Here is a 17,227-nt window from a genome sequence, read left to right as displayed (position 1 = left end):
ATAAAAGCTTTAAAAAATCTCATCCAACAAGGGGTCTTTGTCTTGAAGATTTTGAAGAAGCTGTAGCCAAAGAATCTCATCCAACATTGCAAATCTTCTGATGAATACAACCTGATCAATGCTGATGCTGCTTCAACATCATGTGCCCCATCATCTACTTTGCTTTCTTTCTTATTGCCATTCCAACTTTACCATCTGATCTTGATGGATAGCTCCTCCTACACGGCTACACCTACTTAATTGATGCACATCAATAAATATAAAGCAAAATCAACATTGAATTTGACAGCATCCCAAGGTGGATGATGCCAACATAAAGTTTCTCTTTTTTGAAACTCTAGCTTCTTTTTTTATAACATTTTTTTTACGGCGTCGTTTTAGATGGAGAGTGATTATGTACAATTTTAAATTTAAATAAAAATATAAAATATCTTTAATCAAATGGTTTTATCACATCGGTTGAATATAAATTAAATTGTAAAATAGTTATATCAATATTATTATCCCGACCCCATATAATAGTTGTAATATTAATAAATAAATAAAAAGAAGAGATTTTTAATGATATTGTGAAATCACCACTTGTCCCAAAAGGTTAAGCTGATGAGAAGAGGTAGATTTTATTATTTATTTTATATTTTAACACTTCCTTTCACGTGTGGGCTAGACTCCCCCTCAATGGGTGGCTCAACACGTAAAATATTTAATTAAATGGGATAGAGTATAAAGTCAGGATTTGAATTTAGGACATCTGCTCTGATAGTATGTGAAATCACCATTTGTCCTAAAAGTTTAAACTGATGAAAAGAGGTAGATTTTATTATTTATTTTATATCTTAACAGATACGACATCCATGTTTATGTTAGTGTTCAATGAAAAAAGATGTTACTATAATTACGGTTAAGGTGAGGTTTGGATAGTGAGTTGAGATGAAAGTTAAAAGTTAAATAAAATATTATTAGAATATTATTTTTTAATATTATTATTATTTTAAAATTTAAAAAAATTGAACTGTTTATTATATTTTGTATGAAAATTTAGAAAAATTATAATAATTAAATGAGATGAATTGAAATTATTTTTGTATCCAAATCCAGAGGTCGACATCCTTTTTACTAAGGAAGCTGCTAAGGCCACCAAGTATTTCTACCGACAGTAGAAATTTTTTATTTTTTGTTTATTTTTTTAAAGCATTTTTTATGTTTATTTTTTAAAAATACAATACCAAAAATAAAACAAACACAGATATTAAAAAAATACACACATTCGATAGCTTTTGTCGGCAAAATTCCAATTCCTGGGTAGATACATCATTTCCCTTTTATTAAAGAAGCATAGAGGATTATTCCAAAAAATAAAAAATAAATAAGAGGATATGATCTCTGACTTGACAAGGTAAGTTATTTCACTTCATTTCTTTTTCTTTTATCTTTTCTTTTTCCCCATGCTTTTGAGATTCATGTTCTCTATACCCCACCACCCACACCATTAAGCATTTGCCACCAATTGTATCTTAAACCATGCTTAAAACCAAGTGTTCTCTTGTACTATAAATTCAAAATAAAACACAAAGTAAGCAATATGAGTGATAGGAGATTGGTCAAGATAGATAGGTAAAGTTAGCACTAAACATAATCAATATCTAATTACTACTAATTGGTCATTCAAGGACCCATGACTAATCAAACTAGTGCTAGAAACAGGTTCTCAAATAATGGGTGGGGGGGGGGAAGACAAGATATGGCTGAGCCTGAACCACAGCCATTTGGGTGGGGTTCCCAAAATGCATTTACATTATCACAATCATGATTAACTCATTAAGAATACTGTTGATTGGAGAGGATTTGCATTGCATCCACGCACACACTTAAGAAAATGGGTAATTAATATTAGAGAAATAATAATGACAGTCGTGAGTGCGTAAGTACCGTACAATCATTTTAAAAAAAATGAATAAATATGAGATTTTAATGAAAAAATAATAATTTTTTAATAATAGACCCTACTTTTTTTTAAAGTGATAGCACGATACTTACTTATTTTACGACTGTATGTAACATTATTCTTAATATTAATCTTAAAATTATTTTGAACTCTCCAAATACAAATGTTTAAAAGGACGTTTTTAGTGGAAGTCATCTGTTGGGCAGTCTGGCAAAATACACAACCTTGTTAGTGCACAAAATTTAATAACATTTACACTTCCACGAAGCAATGTAGTTTCTATCTTATTTTACTATGCAAATGGGTATCTCTAAAAGAGTTTGATAAGCTGGCTTAAACCATTTCATATGTAAAAGTAATATGTTACCATAACAAACAAATTGACAACAAATTGAAATAATTTTTGGAGGGGTAAAAGCTTTTTTGCCCACTTAGTTTGACCGCCCTAATTGAAAGCTGGTCAAAATTATTATTATTTTTTTATTTAATAACTAAAGAAGTGATTTTAAGTGTATTAATATATATTTTTTATTTTTTAAAAATATTTAAATATGTTAAAAGAATGTGAAAAGAAATAAGCAAAAAAAAAAAAAAAAACCTAGGCGGCACGCCCAGTAGGTAAATGCTGGGCAGTAGAGTAGCCTTACCCTTTTGAAGGATCTTTTTCTTATCCATTTATTTTCATTCTTCAAATATTAGAGGTATAGTTTGGATTCAGAAAGTGTTTAATCTCATCTCATTTCATCATTATAACTTTTCTAAATTTCTACACAAAATATAATAAATAATTCAACTTTTTCAAATCTCAAAACAATAATAATATTAAAAAATAATATATTAACAATATTTTTTTTTAACTTTCATCTTTTATCTAAAACCATCTTATTTCATCTCTAAATACAAACCAGCCCTAAAAATGAACCCATAGAAGTAGAGATCATGATAATATAATCAGCTAAGAATCCCCCAAACCCCCCAAAAAAAAAAAAAAAGAAAAACTAAACATTCTCTCTTACTTGGTGTCGACACAACATTTCAAGTGCTATCTATTGGTACGTGGGTGTATTTCTACTTAAATTATTTCGATAAAACAATAACGTTTTTTAGGCATATATTTTAGTCTTAACCAAAAAGATAGTGTTAATGACATTCTTTGTCTTAAACCCTTTTCACAACAAAGAAAAAGAAATGTAAAAAAAAAAAGGGTTTCTCAGAGAATTGAATTGAAATCCGACGCATGCTTGTCATATGCATGATGTTAGCACAAATCATAACTTTCCTCTGTAAAGGATAAAACCCTCTACTAATAATTACTGGTCACCTATTAAAAGGTTTTGATGCCTCTCAGAAAAATTATTGGCTAAAAATATGCTGAAATCAGGAAATAAATGTGTTCTGTTTTACAATCTAAAATATAAATAAAGGTTAGTCCTCCTGTGGGCTAGAACCTGATTTTCAGCCCATATCTAGCAAATAAATACAATTTTTTCAATATAAAATTTATATTTAAAATTAGTTTCAATCCTTAAATAAATTTAATAAACTCTCTAAGCAGAGTTGTAAACAGAGAGTTGTGGCCTGTGGGCCTATTAGCTCACGTACGGAAATATTGGGCTAAAGGAAAGCAAGATTGATTACTTTTTATTTGGACTGGGGGAATAAAATGAAAGAAAAAAAAAATAATCAAGTTACAATTTTTTTACAATTTTATATAAAATGGAAGGTAATTTTGTAAAATTAAAAATAATTTTTAATAAGGTATCACGATTATATTAGTTTATTGTGAAATGGGATGTAGAAAAATTGTAAATGTAATATTTCCCAGAATGAGCATAGGAGTGTTAGCTCCATAAAAGAATTTTATAAAATTAAATTCACAAAATAACGTGTCTTAATATGATACATCATATATACTTTACATCAAAAGAATTTTGATAATTTAATGCACCATATTAATTTGTTAATTTATTTTTATGCAGTTTAAAACTTTTAGTTGAGTAGATAATATGATCCCCCTTGATTCGGGTTGGCAATATGTAACATAAACCGTAATCTCAATTCCCAACACGAACACGACACTAAATTAATGGGTTTGGATTTTACATTAACAGGTTCTTAGGTCAAAACACAATTTATAAATGGGTCAATAACAACTCAACCCACTTAATATGAAATCAACCTGTTTACCCGTTTAGATTTTATTTCAAAATTACAATTTTATTTTTGTTAAGTTGTAATATTGGATTAGTATTTTTTAGTATACTTATATTTTTATTATTTTTATTGTTGGGATTGTAATTCTATACCTATGCTCATATTTATTATTATATAATTTTTAATATTAGTTTTATTATATGTTAAAATTTAAAAAATATTGATATATATATATATTTAAAGATATTTTGACCGCTAATAAATATAGACTTTAACTTTTATGTGAAATTATGTTAATCAAGTCAAATGAGTTGTGACTATTAGTTCAACCTATTTACATGAAACAGGTTTAAATGACTCGTGTCTTGTTAACATATTTCTAAATAATTATTAAACGAATCAAAACATGTGACACAACACAACTCGTTATCTAAATGAGTTGAATTAGGGTTTGAAAGTTTGACACATTTATTTTAACGGATCGGATTCGAGTTGACTTATATAGTCAAATGTTCATGACTTGGCACGACTTAAAAACATGAATTACCATCCATACCCTCGATAACTAGCTATTCATGTGAATCCCACCAAGAACCCAAGTGGCCAGTACCAATGCATCCCGTCGGTTGGAAACCCCAAGAATTAAGAAGTCCTCTACTACTTAAAACTCCGTTTGGTTTCAGAGATCATCTATCGTATCTCATCTTAACATTCAAATATTAATCAAACATAACACTTTAATTTTAATTTTTTAACATTTTCATCTAATCATTACTACTTTTTCAAACTTTTAGACAAAACACTAAAAATATTTCAACTTTTTTCAAATTCTAAAATAAAAATAATATTAAAAAATTATTTTCTAACAATATTTTAATTTTAGAATATTTTTATTCAATTTTTTCTCGAAAATATCATAACTCAAACTATTTTACTATTATTCATAAAAATAGTATTATACATCAGTCACTATTCACCCTACACCCCACACCTGAGTGGCTTTATTTATTTATTTATTTTCTTCCTTAAAACACACATTTTCCAATCCCTCTCTGTCTCTCTTCATTGTATCTTTGCTTTCTTTACGCTTGCTTATTTCTTGTCGAAGTTTGTACACCCCTGATGAGGATTTCTTGTTGGGCAACTTCGAATTGATCTTTTAGAATATTGGTGGTTCACCTTTCAGCTAATTTTGTGGGTTTGGGTTCTGTCGGATAATGTCTTGTGCCAGATTTCAGATTTTTAATTTGGTATAACTCAAGTATCTGAGGTTGAGATTTGAGAAATCTTTTTAGGTTCTATAAAGTTGATTGAATCAGGATTTTGTTGGTTACACTGAGCGAAGAAAAGAGTATGTTTTTCTACTTCTAACTTTCAGGTTTGCTATTTGTTGCTCTTCACTCGGAATAAGTCACAAACTCACGGTTGTTTTGATCTTGAATGTTGAGGTTCTGGGTTTTCTTTTGAAGATGTGAATGGTTTGTGGGTACAGAAAAATCAAATGTTTTGGGTACCGCTTTGAAGCATATGATATTAATGGTTTGATTTTGTGACTTCGCAAAAAACGGTATTTCTTTGTTGGTGTGATTTTGGGCTTTTAGTTTTACCAAATGGATAACTCCAAGAACAGGCATAATAATGATCATTTGGGTGTGAATAAAATGGGGGAAAATATAAAGAACAGCCCTTTGCACCAACCAAATTTTGGAAATAATCCTGCTAGGCAACAGCCCCTTAGGTTTTCAACATTAGCAAGAACGACTTTCGGAATATTGTTCAGCAACTTGCTGATTCACTTTCTCAAGAACCTCTTCCTAACCCTCGAACAACCCACCTAAACCCCAGAATATGCAGCTGCAGAAAATTCGGCTTCCCCCATTACCACCCATCAACCATCATGGGACTGAAGGGTTTTAGGTGGAGGGAGGGGGAGCTGCAGATCAAGAAGGGTCGCGGGACTGAGATGGGAGAAATCACATTGCAGGACTGAGATGGGGCCATTTAGGACAAAACCGGTTCACTTGTTAGTGAACCCGGTTTGCCATGTCGGGTATGGGATGATAAACTAGCTGATGTACAGATTAATTCTTATTCATAAACCATCTCATTACTATTCATATATTTCTCATCTTATCTTATCTGTATAACCAAACAAGGCATTAATTAGTTTCCATCAGCTTTCAGCCAGCATATTCAAGAAAGCCCAATATACCGAAACACCAACAACTAGGAAAGAAGAGTTATACATTTTTCTATGAATTCTGCAATTGTTCCGTCTGGAATCCATCCTTCTTTCCGCGAAAAAGTGCCACTTAATAATAGTGAATGTCTGCTTAAGGCTAATAATGCATCATGATAAGCCCCTTTAAAATCTTCGATTCACAAACTACAGTCATTGGATAAATAGCCGCTGAAAATTGATACAAAATATAACACAATTTCATACATGTATGATCAAGTTCTCACAGTATAACTTGGTTGACCGCGATAAAGTCTACAACTCTCACACAAATGCAGCAGGCCAGACAAGACACCATGACAACAAAACAGGAAGATGGAGATCTTTTTCTACCCAAAACCTAGTAAAACTACCATCTGCTCACCGAGTATTGTAGTCTGTAATCTAAGAAAAATGGTAGCGCCAAAATCCCAAGTCAACACAGCATAAGATCTTGGGAGACTATACAACACGATGGTAAACCATTAATATCTCAACCAGAAACTGCAACGTAAAAAATACCATTTGCTCACAAAGCGTGCTGAAGACGAGTCACTGAATCCGTGCCCATAAACAAGCCTACTCCACTGCTGGTAAGATCCTCTAAGGTGCAACTGAATGATTGGATGATCAATCCTATAAGGCAGATAAATCAAGCACAAAATGAATAGGAGAAAGGGTGACAAAATCGCAAAGGAAGAATGCTCAATCTCATTCTCTAACAAGCCAGCATGAGAGATTAGTGCAAGTAGTAATTACAGAAGGAACAAACCTATTTAAAATAGATGCTGACACTCTCTCCAACCTATTAAAAAATTTGAAAAAAGATTCAGTTTCAAAAACAAAATGTTTCACTATCTTATTTCGTTGTCCATGTTAAAAGAATACAATGTCACACCAGCAAATATTTCTTTGTACAGGAGAAATATAAAAATACATGAATACAATATCAGTAGAAAATGTGTACCTACTAGGTAACATGAATAGGTCTCACAGAGAGAAAGAGAGAGAGAGATCACTTTATATAGGTGTATCACAAGCCCTTTAATAAGGCTCGTCCTTGGACAAATTCAACAGCAAAAGCCCACATCTTAGCCAAGATATCAGTGCTCATAATTGCCAGATTTTAAAATCTAGTGAAAGATTCAACCAGAGTTGATTAAGGTTTGAAAAGCAGGAATGCTGGACAAACCAGCCGCAGTTGAATTTCAATAACAAAACTAGTAGTTCCCAAGGGAGCATCTTAATATTTAATTTTATTTCTGACCCACGGCATAAAGTTGCAGTTTAAGTTTAAGTCGAGGGAAAGACCCTAAAACATCTACTTCTCTTCATTGAACTTCAAATTCTGGAGGGCATCATCATGAAGATGTCTAATCAATTGCTATGCCATATTCTCTATTCAAATCAATAAAATAAGGAAAATACAATAAAATATTGACAGCAGCATTGTCACAACATAGTGCACACTATAATTTAGCTTCTCACTTGATAATTGGACAATGTGTGTGATTGAAATTTAACTTTAGGCAATTGGTCATTTTTTTAATCTTTAAAAACCTATAAAAAGTTCTTCTAAACATTTTCATCTGACTAGGCAAGAGCGGAATGAAACCACAAAGTTATACTTTCTCCCATTTCTTGTCATGGCTTGGTTTTTGTTTATAGATGTGAACCACAGCTATCTTTTGCAACCGCATATTTTTTCATTATACATTTACATATTGCTTCCTCTTTCTCTATGAATTGCCGTATCATAACGATTACAAGCCATTTATTTAAGTTCCATCAAAACCAACTTGTCTAGTTGCACCTTGTAAGGCTAGCAGGAAGGCAGCATTGAATAGATGAAATAAACAATAATAAATTTAGAGATAACATAAAAGCATTGTAGCAAAACACCAAAGTGCAATTGATATTTAAACTAACTCAAGTGTTTAAAGCTGAAGTTTGAATGGCAACTCTTGTAGACGCCAACAGAGCTCCACGACAGAAAGCATCCAGTTTTCCAAACTTAAATAACACCTACTTTGATCTCATTTTTTGTGAAGACATTATAGTTTCACTTACATCATGTACCGTCCAACTAATTGGTCCTTTAATGCAGTGATATATATTTGGTTCTTTTATAAGTAAGATAAGGTTTTATTAATAACTAAAGAGGATGAACCCCAGTACACAGGAAGTATACAAGAGATCCACCAAACAAGCAAAGGGAAGTATGCAGTAATATTGAAAATTAAGTCACTTCACTTTCTTAATTTATGAGTGATATCTTTACAAAAAAACCATACTTCTAATGGGAACCATATCACAGGAACAATGACCCAACGTCAATACAATGCGTCGTTATATCGAGTACATTAACTACACTGCCTAGATATCAAAGAAATGAAAGCCAGCCTTTCAGACATCACAAGGTAATCGAGGAACTCAATTCATAACTGCTTCATGTGTTCAATTCCATGTTAAAATTTATTTTGCAAATACATTGATTTTTATTTGTTTATCTCTTCAATTTAAAATGTTTTGATGAAAAAGACGCGTTCTCTAGAAACCTTTTTCATTTTGCTTTCTGTGATTTTTCTCTTAATCTCTATGTTTTCCAAGGAGTGCTTTTGGTGATTTCCTGAGACAAAAAAGGGTGGAAAAAGAGTACATAAAATGAAATAAGTAAAAATCTTTTACATAACAGAAACTTTATGAGGGAAGGGGAAGAATTTCAATCATTATGATATGGGCTCTCAGTCTAATATACCTAATTGGTCACATGTAAGTATCAGGCATGAGAAACCAATAACTAATGCAATTTTCCAATATTAGAACAGATCTGGCAGTCAACATCTGACTCAGTCTAAGCCCCACTCTGTTTTACATATTTGTTTCATAAATAGACATTCCAAGTAGTAATCAAAACATACTTGATTCTGAACTAATGACAGTAAAAAATACAATAGTAAATTAGTACACAAAGGCATAATTGCTTTATTACCACTAGCTCAAACAATTGGGCAATTATAAGTGCTGCAAGTAGTAATCAAAACATACTTAATTCTGTACTAATGACAGTAAAAATACAATAGTAAATTAGTAAACAAAGGCATAATTGCTTTATTACCACTTGCTCAAACAATTGGGCAATTATAAGTGCTGCAAGTAGTAATCAAAACATACTTAATTCTGTACTAATGACAGTAAAAATACAATAGTAAATTAGTAAACAAAGGCATTTATTACCACTTACTCAAACAATTGGGCAATTATAAGTGCTGCAAAGCTGAAGCAATGCTGCTTGATTTGCTGGATCCATATATTGATTGATGATCTGGGGGTATCGCCCAGGAGAAAGTGAAGAAAGCCTTGCCAACGAAGCTACCAAAAACTCCCTGGGTTCTTTTATATCTTTCAGAGGATCCTCCTCTTTTCTTCCAGCATTATATAGACGGACAAAGGTGGCGGTGTAACCCACATTTTCTGCAATATCCGGCATTTCTGGTTCCTCCTCCAGCCTATCCTGCTCTGGTCGTGAAAGGAGGGTAACAATGCTATCCAGCATTTTTCCCCACAGTTCAACATTTGCAGCATCCAAAAGAGCTGAAGACTCACAGATAAGCCTGGTAGAAGCAACTGCAGTCAACTTAATCTCAATTGCTCCTGTGATCAGCCTGAGATTAGGTATCCAAAACTGCTTCACAATCATAGAAAATATGTTGGGCTGAACAGCATTCATGGTATCTACAAGGTTTGTAGAACCATGTTTGACCGCAAAGAGTGACATAATTATCACGAAAGACTTGACAAACTTTACAGCTCGTCTATTTTGGAGCTGCCCAAAAAGGGCAGCCCAAATATGACAAATGTAGGGTGCAATTACACCATATTCAAGACTCTCAATGACAGTGTTGAGCACGTAGAAGCCCTGTTCAGCTGTACTAGCAGATGAGATGAGGGTATTGAATATACCAAGGACCTTGTTAAGCCTTCCCTCTTGGTTAAGCTCAAGGGGTGCCTTCTGAAGGAAGGCCTGAAGTAAACGCACGAGTGCTGGGACATTTGAAGCTCTCTTCCATGAATCAGGTGACAGGAGAATCTCAAAAATTTGCATGTAGCTTGGAGGAATTGGAGGACTATTCAGCTCAACTAGCTGAGCCAACAGCTGAAATGCATATGGGAAGAACTCGGTAACATCATTGGCCAATATCTGCTGGAGGCAAGGAAAAAGCCTGTCTTCAAAAGCTGATATGAGAGAGGGGTCTTTCTCACAGGCCCGCTTGACAAGAATGGCCACAGACTCAAAGAGATAGTGGTTAAAGATTGGATTCTTAGGGTTTTTACAAACTTCCATGAGAATAGAGGTCAACCCAGTGATGCAAGTTCCAGCAACTTCACGAGATATTTCTGCTACTCCAAGAACCCGCATGATACATTTCATTATGTATTGATTCTCTTCAGACTCTGGAAACTTGAAAGCATTAAAAAGGTTGGTCATCAGCTCTCCAAAAAATGGAGCAATGTCTTTTCCAGTGTATTTTGCTCTCCCCCCCTCATCCTTGACCAGCATGAGTTTCTCAATACAACTCGCAGCATAAGAATGAACAACATTTGACTCCGAAAGAAGGAACCGAACCAAATCTTGAAACAGATGAGCTGCAATGTCCTTTGATATCTGATTCCGGAACATAGTAAAGAATTTCAATGCACCCGCCTTAAGCATTGGAAACCCATTGACATCCTGACTTTTCAACTCAGGCACAATAACTGAAGCAAAAAAACTTTGAAGGTCTACAAGATCAGTCGAGACAGAAGTACCCCCAGCCCTCTTAGTAGCAAGGGAGACAACTAAGTATATGACACAGTCCTTATCCTTCCAATTTGCAGCTGGGTTTGCTGCAAAGGAGGTTAACAAATGTTGAATCTGTGAAGAAACTATTTCCGTGACCTGTTGCTTATAATTGGTTGCAATCCCTTTAAGAAGCTCGCATGCGATTCTCCTCCTAGTATCAAGATCACTGCCCTCCATATCCCTCCTAATGAACTCTATATAATTCATTTCAAATAGTTCCTCATCCTCCTCCCTCAGCCTCACATTTGGAATCACGATGCTCTGACAAATCTGTGGTATCACTGCCGGACCTGCAAACAAAGTGTGGTGCACGCTCATGCTTACTGTGGTCAAAAACTTGATCGCAACCATGGCTAGCTGATCACGGCTAGAAGACTGAGTGACATTCCCTAATAAACTCCAAACCGCCAGGACAAAATCATTCAAGTACCCTTGAAACTCCTCCTCGTTCTTCTCCATATAAAGATTAATATTCTCACATACCGCTGCTCTAAGCTCGTCTACGAGCGCAAGCCCATCAACCCCACTACTCTCGAGCACTGGGTAATTCGTCCCAAGGTATTTCCTAAACTCAGTCATCCACTCCTTCATATGGTCTTCAAAAAACTCAGGCAGTTCCTGAAAATTCAAGGAATAAAATATTCTGCAACACAACTTCTGAGACTCAAAAAGGGGCTTAAGGGTGGAGGCGGGCGCACCCGAGTTTGCCGCCGAATCAACCAAAGTAGCGGTTTTGAGAAAGATTTCTAATAACGGTGCGGCAAAATTATCCAAACAATATTTTAAATCTAGCAAAAGATCATTGGTTTTGTACTGGTACCGAAATTTCTTAAATATAGAGTTGGCGGTGCCTAGAATACCGTTGATGGATGTGTAATCGGACGCCTGCGATGCCTTCTGTAGGTTCGCGACAAGCTCAGGGAGCAGTGCCGGCCAAAGCTTCGGGAAATCGTGCTTACCGATGAGGGCAAGGGCTTCGCTGAGCTGGGATTGGATTTTGGGAGTAGAGGAGAGCATGAGGGGAACGATCAGCGCTTTGATCTGCTCCTTCTCGGGATCGGCAATAAGGGACAGGGCGGAGGAATCGGGCTCATCCGCTGAGGCCGGTGCCCATCTGGCCCGGAGATGGTTCTTGAAGTTGACGGCAGCGGCTTGGCGGATCTGCTCATCAACGGAGGGCTCGGCGACGAGGCGGAGGACCGCGAGTCCATAGTTGGGGCTGTCAGAAGCCCCGGAGAGAGAATCTTCGGCGCGGCGGCGGGGCTCGGGAGCCGGAGAAAGAGTGTGGAGGAAGCATTGGGAAAGGAACTGAAGTGTTTCTGCGTTCCACTCCATTTCTAGGTTTAGGGCTTTGCAAATGGATGATGGAGAGGGAAAGCGATGAGAACTTTCGGGGATTTAAATAGCGAATCAAGTCTGCGTGGCGCGGCTCGGGATTTAAATAGCCTCTTTTTATTAGTTAATTGGTTCCGTAATTATAATATAAAAGTAATGATAAATACATTATTCATGTAAGCGTGTTGCACCCTTTTTTTTTTAAAAAATTAGAATTTATTATTAAAAAATTAAATTTTTTTATATAATTTTTATTTGTACTCATTTTTTTAAAATAAGTGCACGATTAATTGTATGAAGGGTTGTAGTCAAGCCAAACCGAGCCGGTCTTTAACTTGTCGAATTCGGCTCAACTCAAAATATTCAAACTTGAGAGTTTTATTTAGACTTTGTTCGAGCTCGAATCTGTAAGCTAAACTCCCAACATAAGTTCGAGTTCAAGTACGTTCCAAAAACAAGTTCGAGCTCAACTCAAATTATTATTATTATTTTATTAGTTTATTAAGATTTAATAATTAATAAATTAAATAAATAAAAAAAGAAAAATCTAATATTAAATTTGTACAACTAATAAGTAAAAATTCTATTGAATTATAAGATTTTAAAAATTTACAAATAATTAATATCTAACTAGTTGATATTTATGCATAATAATAATATATTATATGCCTATATAAATTATTAATACATACAAATAATATGTATCTATTTCATATATGGTTTTCATATACTAGTATATAAAATTATTAAATCTTATAGATTAACTATTGTACAAATTATAAAATATAACTATGAAGTATATTCTTTGCGGATGATAGTATTATTTTCTGTCAAGCATTTGTTTCAAAAAATTAGTATATTAAAGATGTGGTATGTTGTTATGGTGTGGCATCGGGTCAACAACTAAATATGGGAAAAACAAAACTGTTTTTCAGTCGTAACACAGAGCCAAATGTTATAAGTGTTATTAAAAGTGTGTGGGGCGTTCAGGATATTCAGCACCATGCTAAAATATCTTGGTCTTCCTTCTTTTGTGGGAAAATCACATTACCAGACTTTTAAAGCAATTAAGGACAGAGTTTGGGCAAAGTTACAAGAGTGGAAAGAAAATTTATTGTCACAAGCTGGTCGTGAGGTGTTGATTAAAGCTGTAGTTCAGGCTATACCCACTTACACAATAAGCTATTTCAAGATTCTAAAGGGTTTTTGTAAAGAACTTTCGGGGATAATTGCACGATTTTGGTGAGTGGCAAAGCAGTCAAGAAAGAAGGATACATTGGTTGAAATGGCGCAACACGTATCAGTCAAAATTCAATGATGGATTGGAATTTCGGGATTTGGAAATATTTAACATAGCATTATTGGCAAAGCAAGGATGACGCTTACTTCAATCACAAGGGTCTCTTTTTGCATCAGCTTTTAGGGTGTGTTTGGGTACTAAAGTATCTTCAACACTTTTCAAGTATTCTCGTACTTTTGAAAATACTTCACATGCCAAACAATTTAAAATACTCTCAATGGGACCAACAAACTCACTTCAATCTCTACTCATAACTATTCACAAACATTCTATAATACTTATCACTATTATATATAAATAAAAAATAAAATCACTATAATATTTATCACTATTAAATATAAATAAAAAATAAAATCATTATAATATATAAATAAAAAAATAAAATCACTATTATATATAAATAAAAAATAAAATCACTATAATATATAAATAAAAAATATTTATCACTATTATATATAAATAAAAAATAAAATCGGTATAATATATAAATAAAAAATAAAATCACTATAATATATAAACAAAAAAATAAAATCACTATAATATATAAATAAAAAATAAAATCACTATAATATTTATCACTATTAAATATAAATAAAAAATAAAATCATTATAATATATAAATAAAAAATAAAATCACTATAATATATAAATAAAAAATAAAATCACTATAATAAAATAACTATAATATATAAATAAAAAATAAAATCACTAAAATATATAAATAAAAATAAAATCACTATTATATATAAATAAAAAATAAAATACTATAATATTTATCACTATTATATATAAATTAAAAATAAAATCACTATAATATATAAATAAAAAATAATATTACCATAATATTTATCACTATTATATATATATATAAATAAAATCATTATAATATTTATTACTAAAAATAAAATCACTATAATATTTATGGGACCCACACATTTTTCAACTACCTATTCAAAAGTCAATAACTCAACATACTTCACACATTCAAACAACTCAAAATACTCTCAATGGGACCCACAAACTCACTTCAATCTTTACTCATAACTATTTACAAACATTCTCAACACTTCTCACTACCCAAACGTACCCTTAAAGTAAAGTATTTTCCTAATATTGAATTTTTATCTTCAGTGCTTGGCTCTAAGCCATCGTATGTATGGCATAGCATTTATGAAGCAAAACCTGTAATCAAAGCTGGAAGTTTATGGCGTATTGGCAAGGGAGATAAAATCAAGGTTTGGGAAGATAATTGGCTTGCTGACTCGAATTCCAAAAAGGTTGTTACTTGCTGCAATACCCTTGCTGAGGGTGCTTGTATAGCTGATTTAATGGATTCATCTTCTCCCAGTGGGTGGAACATAGATTTGGTCAAACAGATATTCCTTCCTTTTGAGGCTAAAACTATTCTAAAAACTCATTTATTCCTACATTGGGGTGATGATAAATTAGTGTGGAGTAGCATTAGAACTGAAATTTTTACTGTAAAGTCAGCGTATTATCTTGCCCTTAACTTGAAATCCGCTTTGGAGAATGGTTCTAGTAATCAAGATTACCCTTTATGTTCTTTTTGGAAGGTTCTGTGGAATTTAAAACTTTCAAATAAGATCAAAAATTTTATTTGGAGAGCTTGTAAGGATAGTTTGACTACTAAAAAGCTTTTATTTTAGAGGCATATTCTGGGTTCTTCCAAATGTGTTTTTTGCCATGATGCTTGTGAAGAGGTCTTCCACATTCTTTGTCAGTGTCCTTATTTTCTTAGAGTGTGGGAAATGTATTTTGGAAGAGATTTGAGGTTGATATTTGGCTATTTTGGTTTTGATCATGCTGTCAAAGCAGTTATGCGCCTTAATGACCCTCTTATTTTGATCTGATTCTTGATAATTGCCTGGGGTGTGTGGAAATTTCGAAATTTGAAATTATTCCAGCAAGCAAATCTTGATGTGTGTGTTGTGGTGGGTAATTGTTTTGATTATGTTGAGAACTACAAGTTAATTTGAAAAGCATGTTAAATTTTATAATCAGATATCAACATTGTGTTGGCTTCCTCCACCATGTGGGTCTTTTAAATTGAATGTAGATAGAGCTATTTTTAGTTCCTTGAATATTTCTGGGGCGGGTGCTGTACTGCGGGATGCCAAGGGTTGCATGGTTATGGCAATGTCTAGAAGGAAGTTGGGTACTCATGAGGTGGAAGATATAGAAGCGCTTGCAACACTAAAGGGTTTGCAATTAATTTCTCATTTGGGTATCTCTTACTTGATTTTAGAAGGGGATTCACTTGCTGTGATGGAGGCTATATGCTCAAGGGGGGAGAATCTGGATAGGTGCAGTATTTTAATCCATGAGGTGAAGAAGATGCTGTCCATTTTTGCTTCTTTCGGAGTTTTGCATGTGGGAAGACATGGTAATGAGGCTATACACATTCTAGCTCGTCAAGCGCAGTTTGTGGATGATACGTTATAGTCGTAGAATGAACCTCTAGCTTTTCTTCAAAGTAGACTTGAAGTAGATGCATGGAGTGTTTATTGCTAGTTGCTGTTTATTATTTATCGGTCATTTTCACCTTGTTGGTGTATTATGTATTTGAATACTCTCTCTATGCAAGAATGCAGAAGTATTTTATTCTCAAAGAAAAAAAAAACTATGAAGTATATTCAATATATAAACATAAGTAATTAGGTTACATATTATATATTTAATTATAAAAGTGATATGTTTATATTATTAACTAATACATATATATATGTATATATACATAAGTTTATGTATATATTTATTAATATATGAATGAGTTTTAATCGAGTCGAGCTAACGAGTCGACTCAAGCATAAATGAGCAAGCCTTAACGAGCATTAGTCAAGTCGAGTCGAATTTTGTCGAGTATGTGTCATTTACTAATCGAATGAGTATTTGCTTTTTGGGAAGAGCTTTTTTTTCAAGAGTCGAGTTTAATTCAAGTTTAACAGGGCAAGTATCAAGTGAGCTATCGAACATTCTAGTTTATTTACAGTCCTAACTGTATGACTGCAAATATCATTTTAGAAAAATTATATTCATCTTTCCCACACACCACACTTTTTTATTTTATTTTATCAAATATGTGGCATATAGATGATGAGTAGAATAATTCAATTAGTTTAAGAAAAATAAAACCAAAAAATTAAAAAAAAAAAGGTGTGGTGTGTGGTGTGTGTAAATAATGAGTAACAAAGCTATTTTATGTATTATACTAATTTTTTTCAACTCACATGTGATCAATTCACTTAAGCATCTCTTAGGATCCATTTGAGAACACAACTATTTTCAGGTATTCTCAAATATTTTCAAATATTTCATTTCCAAACATTACTCAAATACAAAATACTTTTAAATTTCAAATTTTTCATATAATCGTTACTTAATCATTACAACTTTTTCAAACTTAAAAAAAAA

The 17,227-nt window shown here is 33.0% G+C and overlaps 1 protein-coding gene across 4 annotated transcripts; it reads right to left on the bottom strand.

Moving 5' to 3' along the window:
• Positions 1–6,415: 6,415 nt before the first annotated feature.
• Positions 6,416–12,562, bottom strand: LOC108989271 (exportin-2). Of its 4 annotated transcripts, none has more exons than XM_018962825.2 (3): positions 9,555–12,562; positions 7,090–7,122; positions 6,416–6,953 (listed from the first exon to the last, which is right to left on the bottom strand). In XM_018962825.2, exon 1 carries the CDS (start codon positions 12,493–12,495, stop codon positions 9,562–9,564), a length of 2,934 nt encoding a protein of 977 aa, XP_018818370.1. In that variant the 5' UTR covers positions 12,496–12,562; the 3' UTR covers positions 6,416–6,953; positions 7,090–7,122; positions 9,555–9,561. The 4 variants fall into 4 exon arrangements, with proteins under 4 accessions (XP_018818370.1, XP_018818369.1, XP_018818371.1 ...); XM_018962824.2 differs by having other exon boundaries at positions 9,562–12,562; XM_018962826.2 differs by lacking the exon at positions 7,090–7,122.
• Positions 12,563–17,227: the final 4,665 nt, after the last annotated feature.

This window comes from Juglans regia, chromosome 7, assembly GCF_001411555.2.
Source record: "Juglans regia cultivar Chandler chromosome 7, Walnut 2.0, whole genome shotgun sequence".
NCBI lineage: Eukaryota > Viridiplantae > Streptophyta > Magnoliopsida > Fagales > Juglandaceae > Juglans > Juglans regia.
Note: the sequence above shows the minus strand (reverse complement) of the source record. Positions and strands in the feature narration are given on the sequence as shown.

Excerpts from the sequence above, each read along its gene's own strand:
- LOC108989271 (XM_018962825.2), bottom strand. The coding sequence starts at position 12,495 with ATGGAGTGGAACGCAGAAACACTTCAGTTCCTTTCCCAATGCTTCCTC.